We start from the raw sequence: 21,463 nt of genomic DNA, 5'->3' as shown, positions 1-21,463 counted from the left end.
GCCTGCTGCTATGGAGCCCAAGTCGGCTTCCTGTGAGGTTGTGCAAGCTGACCTACCCTGCAACCATCTCTAGGGACACTGGAATCCCACTCCAGGATCTTCCATCGGCAATGGGCAACCGGGAAGTGTGACGGACTGTCGTACAAGGCATCTCAGCCAAGGCTGCAGGATGATGAGGATGATGATGAGTAATAAGCATGTTTGCAAGGTCCTTCAGGTTAAAAATAGAATTACACCAAGGGGGAAATTCTATTGGCAATCTGTGGTTCAGGGCATTAACTGGCAAAAAGCTTGGCTTTTACCTAGTAAATACTGTATCACAAATAAAATTAAGGCAGTTCACTTCAGAATTCGTCATAAGGTATATCCAGTAAATGCCAGCATAGCTAAATATACAGATATAAGCGCTATTTGTTAATTTTGTGGTGATGAGGATGAAACACTGCAACACCTCTTTTTTGACTGTCAGGAGAGCACATTATTTATCAATAACTTAAACAGACACCTCTTTGACTCTTCTTACTCCCTTAGTATAAAAGATTTTTTGTTTTATTATGAAAACCCCGATAATAGCTCATTGGAATGTGATGTAAACTTTTTCATTCTGCATTCAAAATTTTTTCTCCATAAACAAAAATGGCAAAAAGTACGACCTTCCTTCTGTGCCTTCAAGTCAGAAATAGACTTGCTCCTCAGTTCTCTTCGCTTGGTTAAAAATAATCAAAAAATGACAGACTTTTATGTCTCCTTCACACAGTACTGAAAGTATGATTGATCCCTTCCTCTCCTTGTACTATGTAATATTATATATATATATATATTTTTTTTTTAACAAGTATTGTAAAAATGGAAGACTGTATTTAATTTTTTCCCTGTCTTTTTCTTTACACTACCGTTCAAAAGTTTGGGGTCACCCAGACAATTTTGTGTTTTCCATGAAAAGTCACACTTTTATTTCCCACCATAAGTTGTAAAATGAATAGAAAATATAGTCGAGACATTTTTCTGGCCATTTTGAGCATTTAATCGACCCCACAAATGCGATGCTCCAGAAACTCAATCTGCTCAAAGGAAGGTCAGTTTTATAGCTTCTCTAAAGAGCTCAACTGTTTTCAGCTGTGCTAACATGATTGTACAAGGGTTTTCTAATCATCCATTAGCCTTCTGAGGCAATGAGCAAACACATTGTACCATTAGAACACTGGAGTGAGAGTTGCTGGAAATGGGCCTCTATACACCTATGGAGATATTGCACCAAAAACCAGACATTTGCAGCTAGAATAGTCATTTACCACATTAGCAATGTATAGAGTGGATTTCTGATTAGTTTAAAGTGATCTTCATTTAAAAGAACAGTGCTTTTCTTTCAAAAATAAGGACATTTCAAAGTGACCCCAAACTTTTGAACGGTAGTGTGTGTTGATGTCAGTGTATGGAATCAATTTTGTGCCAAAATGTTCATACAATACTTCTGAAATATCAAATGAAAACGACAAATCAAAATACAAAAAAGCAAAAAAAAATCAATTTTTTTAGCCTGGCAAACAAATTATTCGTGTAATCGTGCAAAATATCAGTCTATTCCTCTTCAGAAACCTTTTATTTTTGTTCCGCGTCTCTCTCGGTTGTGTTTGCTGTAATTTATTCGGGTTGCGATTCCAGCTTTCCCGTTTGCGCTCCCGGACTTTCTGCTGCAGGTTTGGCACCCGTGTGGGCGGGCTGTCCAGGAGTGCATTCCCATTGGCTAACTTGTGTTTGACTGACAGCTCGCTCAGCCATTCCCTACTCGGATTCTGGCGGACTGTTTGCCGAGTGATACTGAAATCCTAGTCGCCGCTGAAGTCCACTCGGTCCTTGTTTACCGTCAGTGGATCGCTCACTCGCCAAACAGTCCGCCACAATCCGAGTAGGGAATGGCTGAGCGAGCTGTCAGTCAAACACAAGTTAGCCAATGGGAATGCACTCCTGGACAGCCCGCCCACACGGGTGCCAAACCTGCAGCAGAAAGTCCGGGAGCGCAAACGGGAAAGCTGGAATCACAACCCGAATAAATTACAGCAAACACAACCGAGAGAGACGCGGAACAAAAATAAAAGGTTTCTGTTTGCCAGTCTAAGCAAAATTGATTTTTTTTTTTTGCTTTTTTGTATTTTGATTTATCGTTTTTATTTTATATTTCAAAAGTATTGTATGAACATTTTGGCACAAAATTGCTTCCATACCTGTGCTGTTTCTGCTCTACAGCATCAAATTAAAAAAAAGAGAGTCCCAAGTAGTCACGTGGTCGTTGAGCAGTCAGAGTCACGTGATTGAGTCAGGGCCAATGAGGTTGCAGTGCGGATGTCCAGCGGTGTGCGCTGTGTTTTTGACCCCCACACGGCTTCCGCTTCAGCATCGGCTCCGCACCGCGCTGTCACCCCGCACACAGTGAGTAACCGCCCGCACACAGCCCGCACAGCCCCGCGGTGGGGATTAAAGCTGCACTCTGTGTGTTATTATCCTCTTACAGTAATGTTTCCATAACACCCTGACAGTTTAAAGCTAATGCTAACGCTAGCAGTGAGTGTAAACAGAGGAAAGTTTATCGGTAAAGGAATAAAATAATACAATAAAAGAATAAAGGAGTAAAGTGTAAAGGAGAAAATATTTTAGATTTAATTCTGTGGATTAATCACATTCCAGTTACTGCTGCTGAATCTAAAGCGGTTGTGTTTGCTGCTGCTGTACAGTTAGCACTGAAGCTAAACTAGCTTTGTACACGTTATTAGTGCGCGCGCACACACAGAGTTATATAAATATAATTAGTGAATAAGCGCTCAGTGACACCTGACTGGAGGACTCAGGGCTTCTTTTGTTTGTTTACTATCTCGCTATGCTAATGCTAATGCGCCCAAAGCTAACAGTGACATGAACTGCCTTTAGCTCATTAAAGCCCTGAGAGACTTTTTCATCAAGCTGCTGTTGAGCTGAGCACTCCGGGTCCACCCGGACACTCCGGGTCCACCCGAACACTCCGGGTCCACCCGGACACTCCGGGTCCACCCGGACACTCCGGGTCCACCCGAGCACTCCGGACCCACCCGGACACTCCGGGTCCACCCGGACACTCCGGGTCCACCCGAGCACTCCGGATCCACCCGGACACTCCGGGTCCACCCGGACACTCCGGGTCCACCCGGACACTCCGGGTCCACCCGAGCACTCCGGGTCCACCCGGACACTCCGGGTCCACCCGGACACTCCGGGTCCACCCGAGCACTCCGGATCCACCCGAACACTCCGGGTCCACCTAGACACTCCGGGTCCACCCGAACACTCCGGATCCACCCGGACACTCCGGGTCCACCCGAGCACTCCGGATCCACCCGGACACTCCGGGTCCACCCGAGCACTCCGGATCCACCCAGACACTCCGGATCCACCCGAGCACTCCGGGTCCACCCGAACACTCCGGATCCACCCAGACACTCCGGATCCACCCGGACACTCCGGGTCCACCCAGACACTCCGGGTCCACCCGAGCACTCCGGATCCACCCGGACACTCCGGGTCCACCCAGACACTCCGGGTCCACCCGAGCACTCCGGATCCACCCGGACACTCCGGGTCCACCCGGACACTCCGGGTCCACCCGAGCACTCCGGATCCACCCGGACACTCCGGGTCCACCCAGACACTCCGGGTCCACCCGAGCACTCCGGGTCCACCCGGACACTCCGGGTCCACCCGGACACTCCGGGTCCACCCAGACACTCCGGGTCCACCCGAGCACTCCGGGTCCACCCGAGCACTCCGGGTCCACCCGAGCACTCCGGATCCACCCGGACACTCCGGGTCCACCCAGACACTCCGGGTCCACCCGAGCACTCCGGATCCACCCGGACACTCCGGGTCCACCCGGACACTCCGGGTCCACCCGAGCACTCCGGATCCACCCGGACACTCCGGGTCCACCCGGACACTCCGGGTCCACCCGGACACTCCGGGTCCACCCGAGCACTCCGGGTCCACCCGAGCACTCCGGGTCCACCCAGACACTCCGGGTCCACCCGAGCACTCCGGATCCACCCGGACACTCCGGGTCCACCCGGACACTCCGGGTCCACCCGAGCACTCCGGGTCCACCCGGACACTCCGGGTCCACCCGGACACTCCGGGTCCACCCGAGCACTCCGGATCCACCCGGACACTCCGGGTCCACCTAGACACTCCGGGTCCACCCGAGCACTCCGGATCCACCCGAACACTCCGGGTCCACCTAGACACTCCGGGTCCACCCGAACACTCCGGATCCACCCGGACACTCCGGGTCCACCCGAGCACTCCGGATCCACCCGGACACTCCGGGTCCACCCGAACACTCCGGATCCACCCGGACACTCCGGGTCCACCCGAGCACTCCGGATCCACCCGGACACTCCGGGTCCACCCGAACACTCCGGGTCCACCTAGACACTCCGGGTCCACCCGAACACTCCGGATCCACCCGGACACTCCGGGTCCACCCGAGCACTCCGGATCCACCCGGACACTCCGGGTCCACCCGAGCACTCCGGATCCACCCAGACACTCCGGATCCACCCGAGCACTCCGGGTCCACCCGAACACTCCGGATCCACCCAGACACTCCGGGTCCACCCGAGCACTCCGGGTCCACCCGAACACTCCGGATCCACCCAGACACTCCAGGTCCACCCGAACACTCCGGATCCACCTGGACCTGCTGCTGAGCTTTCATTTCCCTACGCTTCAAACATTATTACTGTTTTTATCCAGTTTAATAAACCTCATAATTTCACATTTCCGGTTTACCAGACTCCTTCAGTGTTCCGTATGTTGAAGGACAGCTATCACCTGAGCAAGCTGGACGCTGCAGTCAGGTATCGAAACTGACACTGTACATCAAGGACGGGTTTGAGTCCAGACAGATCCCGGTGCAGTTTATGTCGATCGCACAGCTGCTGATGACACAGTGAACCACAGGGCACGTCTCCTTAAAGTGTCCCAAACAGTTCGGAACAGCGCCGTGGTTCGTATAATCGAGTCACTGCTTGTCACTCAGTGGTTCTCGGTGGAAATGGCTGGCAGACGAAGCAGGTGGAGAGTTCAAATCACCAGACTCCTACAGGGCTTAGGACCGGTCCCGTCGTGTTTAACATTCATACAAACGACCAGCCGCAGGCCCAGAACATCCACAGGTTCATCCACACAGGTGACCTCTGCATCAACGCACAGTCAGGCCGTTTCTTCACAAGTGAGGAAAGATTATCAAAAGCCTGAAACACTCTTTCCACATACTACAAACAGTGGTACCTGAACACTAACCCCAGCAAAACACAGGTGTGTGCTTTCCATCGTAATATCCATGTAATATACAGGACAATCCACGGCTTATAGATTGGAAAAGTGGAAGGAGAGCAACTGCTGCCTACCCAACAAGGCCCGGCCATGCCCAGGTGAAAGCCTGCCCAGGTGAAAGCATGCCCAGGTGAAAGCATGCCCAGTGGAACAACCCTCACTAGAAAATGTTGAATAACCAGAAATAGAGCAGGGGAAAACTGGAGACAGTCTCCATCAGTGGGGATTCATCAGCAGTGCTGAGTGTCCCTGTGGTGAGACACTTCACACTGTGGACCACATCCTCCATAGATGCCACTGGGACCCACGTTCTCTAACCAAGACCTGATACAAACAAACAACACCGCTCTTCCCTGGACACAGCAGTGGCCTGACAAGATATAATGATGAGTGTTCCATACACTTCGGTGTTCCATGTGTTTCAGCGTTCCGTACGTTGAAGAACAACTATCACCTGACCAGGCTGGATTCCGGCCTGGAACTCTTTCGTATGCTTCAGTGGTGTTCGTTACATATTTAACTAGCTATATACATATGGGATCATAATAAAGTAATATGTTAATTGTTGTGTTTGAATTGCATAACTCACAATATGAATTATATTTCCACCAATCCTACTCTTCAGAGGTGTGTGTGGGGGGTGAAAGGACTTCCTATGAGATCAAAACACTGTACATATAAATAGCACATGCATAGTTATTCCATACAGAGAGCTGTTTACTGCTCAGTATCAGATAAACAAAACACACACACACACAGAGGGATGTAGTGTGGTTAGTGCAGCTGCTGTGAGAGTAGATATTATTTTGTGTGTGTTGTATGTTTATACTTGACCTGTGTGTGTGTGTGTGTGTGTGTTTCTCCAGTCTGTAGGTGGGATGTGTGATGGAGTTAGTTTGGTTGCCATGGTGATGGAGTGGAGGTGTGTGTACTGGTTGCTGTGTTGCTGTGGCAGTGTGTGAGTGTGTGTGTGTGATGCTGCGCTGGACGGTGTGTCTGGACGGCGGCCCCCGCAGGGTGAATCATGCCGCCGTGGCTGTGGGACATAAAGTTTACTCGTTTGGAGGTTACTGCTCAGGGGAGGACTACGAGACGCTGCGGCAAATCGATGTGCACATCTTCAACACCGGTAACATTAACACCTCACAGGCACAATATTTATTCAGCAGTCTATCTATCTATCTATCTATCTATCTATCTATCTATCTATCTATCTATCTATCTATTAAACTCGACATACTGTATAACTACACATCTTTAGCACCTCTCTGACAATAAATATAAACACTGTACAAATTATTATGCACACATTTTTTATTCTAATAGACATTATTTTAAACACTTTGAAGTGCACATGGTACGTAATTAACCAATGTTATTTACTAAGTAGTAACAACTCTGTGTGTGTGTGTGTGTGTCAGTGTCCCTGCGGTGGACGAAGCTCCCTCCAGTGAGGACAGGAGGTAGGGAACACGCTCGTGAAGTGCCGTACATGCGTTATGGACACACAGCCGTACTGGTGGAAGATACCATCTACATCTGGGGGGGGCGGAACGACACAGAGGGGGCGTGTAACGTCCTGTACGCCTTTGATGTTGGTGAGGGCTAAAACACACACACCCCCCACTACATTGCACCCAAACATACATTACCTTGCTCTCCATGTACTCGTCAGGAACGTAGCTGAGACATGGTCAAGGACACAGAGTCCAAACCCTAACCCCAGGTCCTGCACTGCATGCTGTAAATGTCTTGCAGGATGGACAGTGCTGACCTGGTGATCAGTTCAGTAGACCTCACCACCCTCTGTAGGGCTTTGTGGTCCTCATACTGCAGTTCCTGTACAAGGTGATGATGTTCCTAGCTGAGGAGATGTTGAACTTCTTTCGAGTTCTTGACAGCTCCTTGCAGATGTGTACACTGAGGTACCTGAAGCTGCTCACTCTCTTCACTGGGGTACTGTTGATTGTGAGAGCTGTGTATGTCCTCCACTCAGAGGGGAGACCTTCTAAAGTCCACCACCAGTTCTTTCTCTTGCTGATGTTTAGGAACAGGTTGTTGGCCACAGACCAATGGGACAGCTTCTCCACTCCCTCCACATAAACCTTTTCATCGTTGTTGGTGATCAGGCCTACCACCACACTGTCTTCCACAAATCTGGGTGTTGGAGTTGAAGCTACTAAGTTTCACCATCCGCAGCTGGCCAGTTAAAATGTCCAGAACCCTGGGCTCCCGAGTGGCGTAACAGAAATAAATCTTGTCTGGAGATTGCGAGTTCGAATCCCGGTGATGCCGCAGTCATCTGAGTCTGTGAGCTCCTGCACACAGAAATGGGCAGATAACACTTTCCTCTGAGTGTGTTGCACCACACGGGCAGCGAAAAGATGTGGTCGGTTGGCGTGACGTACCTCCTGGGTTGGTCGCTGTGTTGTGAGAGGGGGGACCTGTCTGGTGGGTGGGAATTGGCCATGAGAAAATGGGAGGTGTGGGGAAAATAAGTCCAGACCCCAGTGGTGGAGTGAGGAGCAGAGTCGCAGCTCCCTGAGTTGATAATCAGCCTGAGGGGACAATGGTGTCGAAGGCTGAACTGTAATAAATGAACAGCAGTCTCATCATTCCCACTTCCCATTTCAAGGTGAGACAGTGATGGAGTCATCTGTGGATCTGTTAGATCGGTAAATGAACTGGAGTGGGTCTAGCATGTTGGGTGGAGAGGAGCAGGTGAGGTCTTTGATGAATCTCTCAGTGCACTTCATCACCACAGAAGTCAGGGCCACTGGACCTTAATCAACCAGCTGAGCTGGAGGGGAAGAGCTGGGCACAGGAACAGTGGAGCATCTCTTCAAACAGTTTGACATGGTGTTTGTGTGTGTTTTAGGCAGTCACCGGTGGTGGACACCAAAGGTCACAGGGACGGTCCCTGGGGCAAGAGATGGACACTCAGCCTGCGTCCTCAACAGAGACATGTACATATTTGGAGGATACGAACAACTGGTGGGTCATCACACAGACTGCCCCTTTAAAGGAATAGAAAATGTAAAGTAAATCCATGCGTGGGTCGGTAGCTTGTAATATTGAGAGCCCGTAAGAAAAGTTTCAGGCATGTTTGACCATTTATAAGAAAGTTGTGAGCGTTTTTGTATCGCTGCTCTGATGCCACCAGGACGCTGCCATGTTGCCTGTTGGAAGGGCGACGCGTGGCGTCATTTGGGCGCAAGGCTGAGTGTGGCTCTTCAGTACTGAAGGGGCAAAGCCAAAGGGCTACTAAGGTGACAATGTCGATTTTTTTTCACTAAACATCTGAAATAGTGTATTAATGAGCTGCAGCCCTGACTTCTGGACAGACCTGAACTCTTTACCTGTAAAACGAGGCTGAAACTGTGCGTTATTCTACTCATTAGCACCCTTAGCATGCTCTCGACTCGTTCATGAAAAACTTCAACAAGACGTCCCCAGGCTCGCCTACCGTAATTACCGTAGTAAACAGTCCAACCCCCGCGGCAACGCAGAAAGAGGGGAAACGCACACTGCTTTACTCTACAGGATTCACGTGAACATTACAGGAAGATGCACTTGTACGAAAAAAGGCGGAATTATTGCCAGAAAGCCCCGAGCTGCTGGTACGGTCTGGATTTATTTGGTAAAATTCATACATGCAAAAGATACAGTATAAATAGCACAGAGGACAACACAAAGTATAAAATACACTTATTTCCAATGTGGTCCTCTTGATAACCGCAGGAAACAATAAAATATAAGAGACAATAATAAATTGACAAAATTGTATAAACAGTGATGGAAGTCATAAACAAAAAATATACTAGCTGTAATTATCACAGAGTCCAACTAGATTACAGAAACGGCACCAAAATGATTAAAAATGAGTTACACACATCATAAAACTGGGTTTGGAATTTACTCCATAAAAATTGTTTCACCTGTTTCTTAAAACGATCACGTGTTTGACTCGGTTGCAGTGATGGAGGTCGGCTATTCCACAAACACATTCCTGTAAACCTAAAAGAACTCCGAATGGTTTCCATAAAGTGTGACATCACTTACAATACCCGGCCGTATTCGACAAAATGGACCACAGCGCCAGCGACACTTCACTGAGTTCCTCGAGTATTTTGTACAGTGACACGAATAACGATGATGATCGTGATGAGCAAGCGTTACCGAATCAATTAGTTACACACAAGTGAACAATATTTATAGAGTTGTTTAGTTCGTCATTACCGAGGCTTTTCTGTGAATCAAAGCAAGACACCCAACAAACATCAAGCTGCTTCGCTGCATCAGCAATTATTACATTTATGCCCAAAGGAACTCAAAACAACATTTCACGCTTAATAAAAACTTAGGGAAGCCATAAAAAGTGTTTTCTTACCCTTTGAATTTCTCTTTTGCGGACTACTGACCGTGTTGTCTCGTTTGTCTTGTCTGCTTTTTGGCCGAAGATTGTGGGAACCGCATCTGGACTCGGCGCTGGCGTGTACGGTATTCCTAATGCCGGGGCATCCGAGTTGTTTGAATGAAACAGTTTTCTTCAAAATGTTCCGAGCACACGAGCTGCGTAAAGCAGTGTTTGTTTCCCCTCTTTCTGCGTTGCCGCGGGGGTTGGACTGTCTACCACGGTAATTACGGTAGGCGAGCCTGGGGACGTCTTGATGAGGAAGTTTTTCATGAATGAGTCGAGAGCATGCTAAGCGTGCTAACAAGTGCTTATGCTGCCAGGAACGTGTAAAAACTCGCGCACTTGCCTCTTCAACAGATTTCGGTCAGTCAGGTTGTGTGCAGATCTGTTTGTAGGTTGTCTAGCGAGGTTACAGTCCGCAGAATGAGGCGTCACGGCAACACGATTCGTACCAGGGATAGAAATATGAAAAGTTACCTCCCTGCATTCAGTCACATATGAGTAGATCAGCTGTTCACTCTTCCCTCGCTGTTTATCAGCGACATCAGTATTATCTTTCCCCCTCCACTTTTTTGTCAGAGAAATGGAATTTCAATTTTTTTCATATAAACTTTTAATGAAATAATCTCCAGCCAGGGGCAGCTTCAAGTCTTACTCGCTATGTGGAGCTTCCATGTCTTGCGCTCAAATGGCGTCAGAGCACTGCTGGAAACGATCGGGGGGATTTTTCTGATTGGTTAAAATATTTGCAATGGCGGCCTCCGTGAAATCGTCCATCCTGCATAGAAACTGACTTTCGGAGCTGAAGATCTTAGTTGTGTGAGCTCCTTATTTTCAATTATTCACATGAATCGTTAGTTTATATCACAATCCATCTTCATTACTGTACTTTAAAAATGGGTTTTCTTTTCTTTTAATGGTATACAGTGGTTAATATATCTACATGAGGATCCTGGCATGTTATTAAGTGTGTGGGTGTGTGTATTTACAGGCCGACTGTTTCTCCAATGACATCCACAAGCTGGACTCGATCACCATGTGCTGGAGTTTAATTAAAGCTACAGTAAGTGTGTTAGTGCATTAGAGCAGTGCCACTGTGTAAGCACAGGGTTTATAAGTGCGTGTGCCTGTTCCAGGGAACCCCGGCGAGGTGGAGAGATTTCCACTCGGCAACGATTATCGGCAGGAAGATGTTTGTGTTTGGGGGCCGTGCCGATCGTTTCGGTCCATTTCACTCCAATAACGAGATTTACTGCAATAAGATCAAAGTGTTCGACACGGAAACGAACAGCTGGCTCAACACACCCACCAATCAGATTCAGCCTGAGGGACGCCGCAGCCACTCAGCATGTGAGTACACCCACCTCATTTACATACAGAGGGGCGTGTTCTCGTCATCTATTGCTATGTTCAACATGGTTTCTATGGTTACATTTAACACTACGACACTGTCACTGACATCGAGCCACACAGAGCCTCGTCATGTCAACGCTGAACTACAAAGACTTCTAAAACTGAGCTGGAGAGAGTTTACATTGTGAATGTTCACACTGAGGGACTGCAGCATTGATTCGTTCACAATTCCATCTGAACGCTGTGTTTTTATCGTGTGTGTGTTTCAGTCACGTATAATGGAGAGCTGTACATATTCGGAGGCTACAACGCTCGACTGGACCGACACTTTAATGATCTGTGGAAGTTTAACCCGGGTGAGAGAGAGAGAGAGACACACACACACCAATGCGTATGCGCGTGTACACACACACACTCGCACACCAACACACGCATACACACACTCGCACATCAACACCACACTCGCACATCATCACCACACTCGCACATCATCACCACACTCGCACATCAACACCACACTCGCACATCAACACCACACTCGCACATCATCACCACACTCGCACATCAACACCACACTCGCACATCAACACCACACTCGCACATCAACACCACACTCGCACATCAACACCACACTCGCACATCAACACCACACTCGCACATCAACACCACACTCGCACATCAACACCACACTCGCACATCAACACCACACTCGCACATCAACACCACACTCGCACATCAACACGCGCGCGCACACTTGCACATCAAGTCATATGTGTATGTGACACATATATTTACGCTATGTTTTTTATACTTTACACCATGTGTTATACTTTACCCTGCATTTTTTATACTTTATGCCGTGTTTTTTTATATTTTACGTTGTGTTTTTTAATACTTTACAACTTGTTATGCTTTATGCCATGCATTATATTTTATGCTCTGTTTTCTACTTTACGTCGTGTTTTTATACTTTACTTCACGTGTTCTACTTTACGCCGCTTGTTTTATACTTTACACAGTGTTATACTTGACGCCGTGTGTTTTATGCTTGATGCCACGTTTTTTATACTTTATGCCATGTTTACTTACTTTATGCCATGTGTTGTACTTCACGCAGCTTTTTTTATACTTTACACAAAATTTTTATACTTTAAGCGGTGTTATTTACTTTACACTGTGTTTTTATACTTTACACTCTGTGTTATACTTCATGCTGTTACTTTATGCTTTCATTTTATACTTTACACAGAGTTATTCTACTTTACACCATGTTTTTCAACTTTACTTCGTGTTTTTTATACTTTACTCTGTTTATACTTTATGCCATGTGTTAATGCCATGTGTTTATACTTTACGCTCTGTTTTTATACTTTACGCCGTGTTTTTATACTTTATGCCGTGTGTTTATACTTTACGTTCTGTTTTTATACTTTACACCGCATTTTTATACTTTACACCGCATTTTTATACTTTACACCGCATTTTTATACTTTACACCGCGTTTTTATACTTTACACCGCGTTTTTATACTTTATGCTGTGTGTTTATACTTTATGTTCTGTTTTTATACTTTATGCTGTTTTTATACTTTATGTTCTGTTTTTATACTTTACACCGTGTTTTTATACTTTATGCTGTGGGGTCATTCCATGTCAGTTCACACAAATGCCCAAAACCTCCCCAGTGACACCTCTTCAATTTGCCTTATTTTTATTTTCTTAGTGCCTTATGATGTCAAATGAAAGAACCCAAAATTTTAGCTTCCTAGCTCGAACGTTTTTTGAGTTATGGCCCTTCAAAGTTTGGGTGCCACGCCCACTTTTGGGGTCTGGGAATTGCACACTTAATTTGCAAGCATTTTTGGAGGCCCATATCTTTTTGTTCTAAGGGGGATATAGACCTGTAAATTGCTATATCTATGTATTCTGGCCCTGTCTATCAGATTCTGCACCTAAAAATATCACAGGTTTACTAACTTTAGAGATATTAACCCCTTAAAAGTGGATTTTTTTAATGACACGATTTTTTTTAATGACACAATTTTTTTTGACATTTCAGGGGTCCATATCTTGGAAAGTTTTTGTGTTGATAGGGTTTAAACTGATTTATCATCATATTTGGGAACTCTACTGTGTACTTAGAGAGTTTCAGGGCACTCAGAGGTTTGGTGGGGGTACAGGAGGGCCCCAAATATGGCTTCAGGACAAAATTACCATTTGGTACGCCCTACTTCAGGCCATTAGTTGGCCATGTGGGCACATGATGACTGGAATGAACCTTTAACCCTATCAACAGACACCTTTTATCAAACTTTTAAGCCAATAAAAACTTTGATTATCCAACTCCTTCAATATAAACTAAGCATTTGTATATGGTACTGTTTTTGCATATTTTCTGAAAAATCCTAAGTCCGGAAAGTAGGTCAACTGTTGTTTTGACTGCCTATTCCTGTTTAAGGTAGTAAAAGCACACCCATATAGTGATTTTAATCTATGGGAAGATTATTTATACCCAATACCCCATTAGTTATATTGACAATTACAAGGGATAAACCCTTTCCCGGCTGCTTCACGATGCTGTGTTTTACATTTGACACCTTTCCCTGTATCCAACCAATCTCTGACCACTATACACTTAATAGTTCAATGCATCTTTCAGACAGGAAAGGGAAAGATGCAAACAAGGGGATGATCCCAAGAAAAACATCCTGGTTGCTTTACTATATTTGTTCTGACATCCGATCTGGAAGTTAAACCTAGACCCATCAGGGTTTTTTTTTTTTTTCAAGAAAAGGGGAAGGGGCCCCTCGCCACTCATGTGGGGAAAATTAGCATATCAATTAGTAAAAAGGGGAAATTATATATAAGATTATTTTATTGTCATCATTATAAACATGAAGGGGCAAGGGTATTCATGAGGAACTCTATATATTTTTGATACATACCTTTCTTCTATACAATTGTTTTTAAAGTATTGATCATAAAGACATCTAAATGTTAACAGTTTTATGCATTGTGTTCATTACTTACAATAATTGGTTGTTTCAAGATCAAAGTCTTGAGCAAATGGCTCAAACCCACTGGTATTTTCATGAACAGTTAGCATTAAAAAATCAAAGAGATATCTGTAAACAAATGTTTCACTTTTGTAACAATTATTTTGTATACAAAGTAAAATTAATTAACTGTCAGTGTCAGCGAGCCTGGTTATGGTTTTATATTGAATTGAATCGTTTTGTATTGTGCCTACGTGTATTTTACAGCAGTAAATGGCATCCATGCCTCATTAAAATTGTCTGATCTGATCACATGACTAATTTATTCTTAAGTAAGTGTAGTTTAAGTTATGTGTGTGTGTACAGTGTGCAAAGGGTTAATAAATGTAAACTGTCAGTTTATATATTCAAATATGTGTTCAGTGATATTATCCTTGTTTTAATCTTACTATTTTATAATTTGAATGTGTTTTAGTACCTTTTGATTTGAATTGGCAGTTAAAACAACAGTTGACCTACTTTCCAGACTTTTCGGATTTTTCAGAAAATATGCAAAAACAGTACCATATACAAATGCTTAGTTTATATTGAAGGAGTTGGATAATCAGAGTTTTTATTGGCTTAAAAGTTTGATAAAAGGTGTCTGTTGATAGGGTTAAAGGCTCATTCCAGTCATCATGTGCCCACATGGCCAACTAATGGCCTGAAGTAGGGTGTACCAAACGGTAATTTTGTCCTGAAGCCATATTTGGGGCCCTCCTGTACCCCCACCAAACCTCTGAGTGCCCTGAAACTCTCTAAGTACACAGTAGAGTTCCCAAATATGATGATAAATCAGTTTAAACCCTATCAACACAAAAACTTTCCAAGATATGGACCCCTGAAATGTCAAAAAAAAAATTTGTGTCATTAAAAAATCCACTTTTAAGGGGTTAATATCTCTAAAGTTAGTAAACCTGTGCTATTTTTAGGTGCAGAATCTGATAGACAGGGCCAGAATGCATAGATATAGCAATTTACAGGTCTATATTCCCCTTAGAACAAAAAGATATGGGCCTCCAAAAATGCTTGCAAATTAAGTGTACAATTCCCGGACCCCAAAAGTGGGCGTGGCACCCAAACTTTGAAGGGCCAAAATTCAAAAACCATTCCAGCTAGGAAGCTAAAATTTTGGATTCTTTCTTTTGACATCATAAGGCACTAATAAAATAAATATCAGGCAAATTGAAGAGGTGTCACTGGGGAGGGTGTGTGAATTGACATGGAATGACCCTGTGTTTTTATACTTTACGCTCTGTATTTATACTTTGTGCCGTGTTTTTATACTTTATGCCGTGTATTTATACTTTACGCTCTTTTTTAGATTTGTAGATGAGGTCATTGTGAATGTATTAGAGCAGATTTGTACCTCTGGTGCAATTCTTCAAAGCAGAGGAGAGTGTTGTTATCAAAGATGTGATGGAGATGGGAAATTCCTTTTTGGTTCCAAATTTGAGATTTTATTGGTGTTTTATTGACCAAGAAGTCTGGATTTGACTAAATTGGGGTGTGTTTGCAAGGTGTTGTATGAAAGTTTGTTATTGTATTTATCTTCCTCCAGGCTGTCAGGGTCGTTGAGATGACCAGGTTTTTGTAACAGACATGTTTTTAATGGTTTTGCTTAAGAAGGGTAGGTTTGGATATCAATTGATTGGCTAAATTGTATTGTTGAAAATTTGGTGCCTCTAAACCTCCGTGGAATTTATTTTTTGTATGGTGATCAGTTTTATCCAGGGTGGTTTGTTTTTCCAGTAAAATTTTGATATTATTTTGTCAAGGGTGGAAAACCAGTTTAGGCCGCGTATTATACTTTATGCCGCGTGTCATACTTTACACCGTGTTATACTTTACGCCGCGTGTTACGCTTTGCACCGTGTTATACTTTAAGCCTCGTGTTATACTTTATGCTGCGTCTTATACTTTACGTTGCATGTTATACTTTACATCGTTTTTTAAATCTTTAAGACGTGTGTTATACTTTACGCCGCGTGTTATACTTTACACTACATGTTAAACTTTATTCCGTGTTTTATACTTTGTGCTGCATGTTATGAGTTACATTGTGTTATACTTTACGCCACGTTTTTATTCTTTACACCGCATGTTATGCTTTACACCATGTGTTATTTTTTACGCCATATGTTATACTTTACGCCGCGTGTTTATACTTTACACTACATGTTAAACTTTATGCCATGTTTTATACTTTGTGCTCCGTGTTATGATTTACATTGTGTGTTATACTTTACGCCACGTTTTTATTCTTTATGCCACGTGTGTAGTGGTTAGCACTGTCGCCTCACAGCAAGAAGGTCCGGGTTCGAGCCCCGTGGCCGGCGAGGGCCTTTCTGTGCGGAGTTTGCATGTTCTCCCCGTGTCCGCGTGGGTTTCCTCCGGGTGCTCCGGTTTCCCCCACAGTCCAAAGACATGCAGGTTAGGTTAACTGGTGACTCTAAATTGAGCGTAGGTGTGAATGTGAGTGTGAATGGTTGTCTGTGTCTATGTGTCAGCCCTGTGATGACCTGGCGACTTGTCCAGGGTGAACCCCGCCTTTCACCCGTAGTCAGCTGGGATAGGATCCAGCTCGCCTGCGACCCTGTAGAACAGGATAAAGCGGCTACAGATAATGAGATGAGATGCCACGTTTTATTCTTTACACCGCATGTTATGAGGGAGTTTTTCCTTGCCACCGTCGCCACAGGCGTGCTCAGTGGGGATAGATTAGGGATAAAATTAGCTCATGTTTTAAGTTGTTCAAATTCTGTAAAGCTGCTTTGCGACAATGTTTATTGTTAAAAGCGCTATACAAATAAACTTGACTTGTTATGCTTTACACCATGTTATTTTACGCCATTTTATACTTTTATGCCACATTATACTTTATACTGAGTGTTATACTTTACGCCGCATGTTATACTTTATGCTGTGGCTTATACTTTATACCACATGTTATACTTTACACTGTTTTATACTTTATGCTGCATCTTATACTTAATGCTGCATGTTATACGCAATTTTTTTATTCTTTACGATGCACATTATACTTTACGCTGCGTTTTAAACTTTACACATTATATTTTATACTGAGTGTTATACTTTACGCCGTATGTTATACTTTACGCCACGTGTTATACTTTATGCTGCGTCTTATACTTTGTCATTTTAAAATTATTTACAATGCATGTTATACTTTACGTTGCATTTTAAACTTTACACCATGTTATACTTTACCCCATGCATTATACTTTATGCTGCGTCTTATACTTTACGCTGCATGTTATACTTTACATCCTTTTTTAATCTTTACGATGTATGTTATACTTTACGGCACATTTTTAAACTTTACGCCACGTGTTATACTTTACACCATGTGTTATATTTTACGCCAAGTTTTTATTCTTTAGACCACCTGTTGTAGTTTATGGCACGTTTTTATACTTTATGCCATCTTATACTTTAAGCCGCGTGTTATACTTTTATGCCACATGTTATACTTTATACTGAGTGTTATACTTTAAGCTGCGTGTTATACTTTACGCCATGTTTTTATTCCTTACACCATGTGTTATACTTTATGGCATTTTTTATTCTTTACGCTGCGTTTTTATTCTTCATGCCGTGTGTTATACTTTAAGCCAAGTTTTTATACTTTATGCCATGTGTTATACTTTATGCTGCATGTTATACTTAATGCCACGTTTTTATTCTTTACACTGCGTGTTGTACTTTGCGGCGCGTTTTTATTCTTTATGCCATGTGTTATACATTATGATTCTCCTCCTGAATTTTCCTCTGCGCTGTGCAGAGCCTGGTGTTCTGTCATTATAATAAACCTGTAAACTCTGTTAGTGATGGATCAGTAATAACGGTGTGTGTGTGTGTGTGTGTGTATAGAGGCATTCAGTTGGAAGAAGGTGGAGCCGAAGGGGAAGTTCCCATGTCCCCGCAGACGGCAGTGCTGTTGCATTGTGGGAGATCGAATCATCCTATTTGGAGGAACGAGGTACACACACTTTATTATTTACACTGTCTTTGCTTCCTCATTCATCTTCATCTTCACTCATCGCACTCCTCAGTCAAACCTCAGACTAAACCCCAGCGTGAGAATCTGTGGATGAGTTGTGAATCTCCAAAAGTTTGTGACTGTTGGAGAAAGTTGCGTTGATGAATGAGAGAAAAATCTAAAATCAAAATGTACAAATCTCCAAGAGACAAATCTCACATCTGTAACTGCTGCAAAAGGGGAGACTCCCAATGAGGGGGTGAATACTTATTCATTAAGCAATGTTTAGATTTTTTTTTTTTAAATTTAAATAATTCGGAGGCCATCTAAAAAATGTATTTTATTTCTGAAGAATCACTTCAAAATTCCCAAGATGGTGGTGCCCTGTTCAGCTGCGGCTGCATGGGCTCGCGACAGTTACGGTTTTCTCAATCAAAATACGCCGCCTAGTTAGTCAGTAATACCTCTCAGTAAGTTTATATATAGTCGCCAGCACTTGCTGGAATTACGATCATCCAGTGATTTCTGCTTCGTAGACGCGACTACTCGGGAGCGTTTATGTAGCCTCAGGGTGCTGCGCCAGCAAGACCCAGGGACCTACGGTGCAGCGGACTCCCCTAAGCAGCACAAGCCAACGGAGGAGTAAGCGGAGGTGGTGTGACCGAAGGCGGAAGTGCGGTTGTTGGGGGGGCTAACAGCTAAGCTAAAAGCTAACCCTTATAAAACGCCGCTTCCATCCATCTTCCTCGCTAACGTTCGCTCCCTGGAGAACAAAATGGATCATCTGCAGCTGGAATTAACATCAAAACGAGAGTTGAGGAACTGCTGCGCTATAATTCTGACAGAGACATGGCTTAACTCTTCAGTCCCGGACAATGTTGTTAGCATCGAGGGGCTAGCGACGTTTCGTGCCGACAGGAGCTGCACACTAAGTGGTAAATCATCAATAAGTGTTCAATACCATCATTCCACAGCATCTGGTGAACAAACTGGGTCCCCTGGGCTTCAGCACCCCCCTGTGCAACTGGCTGCTGGACTTCCTCACTGAAAGACCACAGTCAGTGCAGGTCAGACAGAACACCTCCAGTGTCCTCACCCTCAGCACAGGCTTCCCTCAGGGCCGTGTCCTGAGCCCTCTGCTGTTCACTCTGATGACACACAACTGTGTCCCCAGGGCTACCAGCAACCACACTGTGAAGTTTGCAGATGACACAACAGTGGTGGGCCTCATCAGGGACGATAATGACCTGGCCTACAGAGAGGTGGAGCAGCTGGTGGGCTGGTGCAGAGAAAACAACCTGATCCTGAACATGGACAAAACTAAAGAGATCATTGTTGACTTCAGGAAAAAACCAACCCAGCCACGCTCCACTTCTCATCAACAACACGGCCGTGGAGGTGGTCAATAGCACCACATTCCTGGGGGTGCACATCACAGACAACTTCACCTGGTCTGTGAACACCGTGTCACTGGTCAAGAAGGCACAGCAACATCTGCACTTCCTGTGTAGGATGAGAAGAGCCCACCTGCCCCTGCCCATCCTCACTACATTCTACAGAAGCACCACAGAGAGCGTTCTAACCAGCTGCATCTCTGTGTGGTGTGGAGGCTGCAGTGCCTCTGACTGGAAGACTGTGAGGAGAGTGCTGAGGACGGTGGAGAAAATCATTGGGACTTCTCTTCCCTCCATTCAGGACATTGTACCAAGGTGCTGCATGTCTCGAGCCAGAAACATCATCAGTGACCCCTCACACCCTCACTATAGACTGTTCTCCCCTCTGGCCTCTGGAAAGAGGTTCCGCAGCATTAGGTGCAGGACCACCAGGTTCTGTAACAGCTTTTTCCCCCAGGTCACCAGACTGCTGAACTCCAAACCCAAACTGTTCTATAACCCCGATTCCAAAAAAGTTGGGACAAAGTACAAATTGTAAATAAAAACGGAATGCAATAATTTACAAATCTCAAAAACTGATATTGTATTCACAATAGAACATAGACAACATATCAAATGTCGAAAGTGAGACATTTTGAAATTTCATGCCAAATATTGGCTCATTTGAAATTTCATGACAGCAACACATCTCAAAAAAGTTGGGACAGGGGCAATAAGAGGCTGGAAAAGTTAAAGGGACAAAAAAGGAACAGCTGGAGGACCAAACTGCAACTCATTAGGTCAATTGGCAATAGGCCATTAACATGACTGGGTATAAAAAGAGCATCTTGGAGTGGCAGCGGCTCTCAGAAGTAAAGATGGGAAGAGGATCACCAATCCCCCTAATTCTGCGCCGACAAATAGTGGAGCAATATCAGAAAGGAGTTCGACAGTGTAAAATTGCAAAGAGTTTGAACATATCATCATCTACAGTGCATAATATCATCAAAAGATTCAGAGAATCTGGAAGAATCTCTGTGCGTAAGGGTCAAGGCCGGAAAACCATACTGGGTGCCCGTGATCTTCGGGCCCTTAGACGGCACTGCATCACATACAGGCATGCTTCTGTATTGGAAATCACAAAATGGGCTCAGGAATATTTCCAGAGAACATTATCTGTGAACACAATTCACCGTGCCATCCGCCGTTGCCAGCTAAAACTCTATAGTTCAAAGAAGAAGCCGTATCTAAACACGATCCAGAAGCGCAGACGTCTTCTCTGGGCCAAGGCTCATTTAAAATGGACTGTGGCGAAGTGGAAAACTGTTCTGTGGTCAGACGAATCAAAATTTGAAGTTCTTTATGGAAATCAGGGACGCCGTGTCATTCGGACTAAAGAGGAGAAGGACGACCCGAGTTGTTATCAGCGCTCAGTTCAGAAGCCTGCATCTCTGATGGTATGGGGTTGCATTAGTGCGTGTGGCATGGGCAGCTTACACATCTGGAAAGACACCATCAATGCTGAAAGGTATATCCAGGTTCTAGAGCAACATATGCTCCCATCCAGACGACGTCTCTTTCAGGGAAGACCTTGCATTTTCCAACATGACAATGCCAAACCACATACTGCATCAATTACAGCATCATGGCTGCGTAGAAGAAGGGTCCGGGTACTGAACTGGCCAGCCTGCAGTCCAGATCTTTCACCCATAGAAAACATTTGGCGCATCATAAAACGGAAGATACGACAAAAAAGACCTAAGACAGTTGAGCAACTCGAATCCTACATTAGACAAGAATGGGTTAACATTCCTATCCCTAAACTTGAGCAACTTGTCTCCTCAGTCCCCAGACGTTTACAGACTGTTGTAAAGAGAAAAGGGGATGTCTCACAGTGGGAAACATGGCCTTGTCCCAACTTTTTT

General features: G+C 44.6%; 1 protein-coding gene across 2 annotated transcripts in view; it reads left to right on the top strand.

Annotated features, from left to right (window-relative positions):
* The first annotated feature begins 2,319 nt into the window (after window positions 1-2,319).
* klhdc3 (kelch domain containing 3) overlaps window positions 2,320-21,463 on the top strand; it is a 56,547-nt gene continuing 37,403 nt past the window's right edge. Inside the window, exons 1-8 of one of the 2 annotated variants that reach the window (XM_060925053.1) lie at window positions 2,320-2,427; window positions 6,225-6,487; window positions 6,780-6,956; window positions 8,237-8,352; window positions 10,767-10,838; window positions 10,912-11,125; window positions 11,398-11,484; window positions 18,057-18,165. In XM_060925053.1, coding sequence (XP_060781036.1) covers window positions 6,334-6,487; window positions 6,780-6,956; window positions 8,237-8,352; window positions 10,767-10,838; window positions 10,912-11,125; window positions 11,398-11,484; window positions 18,057-18,165 — 929 coding nt within the window. In that variant the 5' untranslated portion in view covers window positions 2,320-2,427; window positions 6,225-6,333. The remainder of the gene's footprint in view (window positions 2,428-6,224; window positions 6,488-6,779; window positions 6,957-8,236; window positions 8,353-10,766; window positions 10,839-10,911; window positions 11,126-11,397; window positions 11,485-18,056; window positions 18,166-21,463) is intronic. The other variant, XM_060925055.1, reaches the window with a different exon arrangement.

The sequence above is a fragment of the Neoarius graeffei genome, chromosome 7 (genome assembly GCF_027579695.1).
Source record: "Neoarius graeffei isolate fNeoGra1 chromosome 7, fNeoGra1.pri, whole genome shotgun sequence".
Lineage (NCBI taxonomy): Eukaryota > Metazoa > Chordata > Actinopteri > Siluriformes > Ariidae > Neoarius > Neoarius graeffei.
The sequence above is the reverse complement of the archived record's forward strand: the minus strand, read 5'-3'. Positions and strand labels throughout refer to the sequence as shown.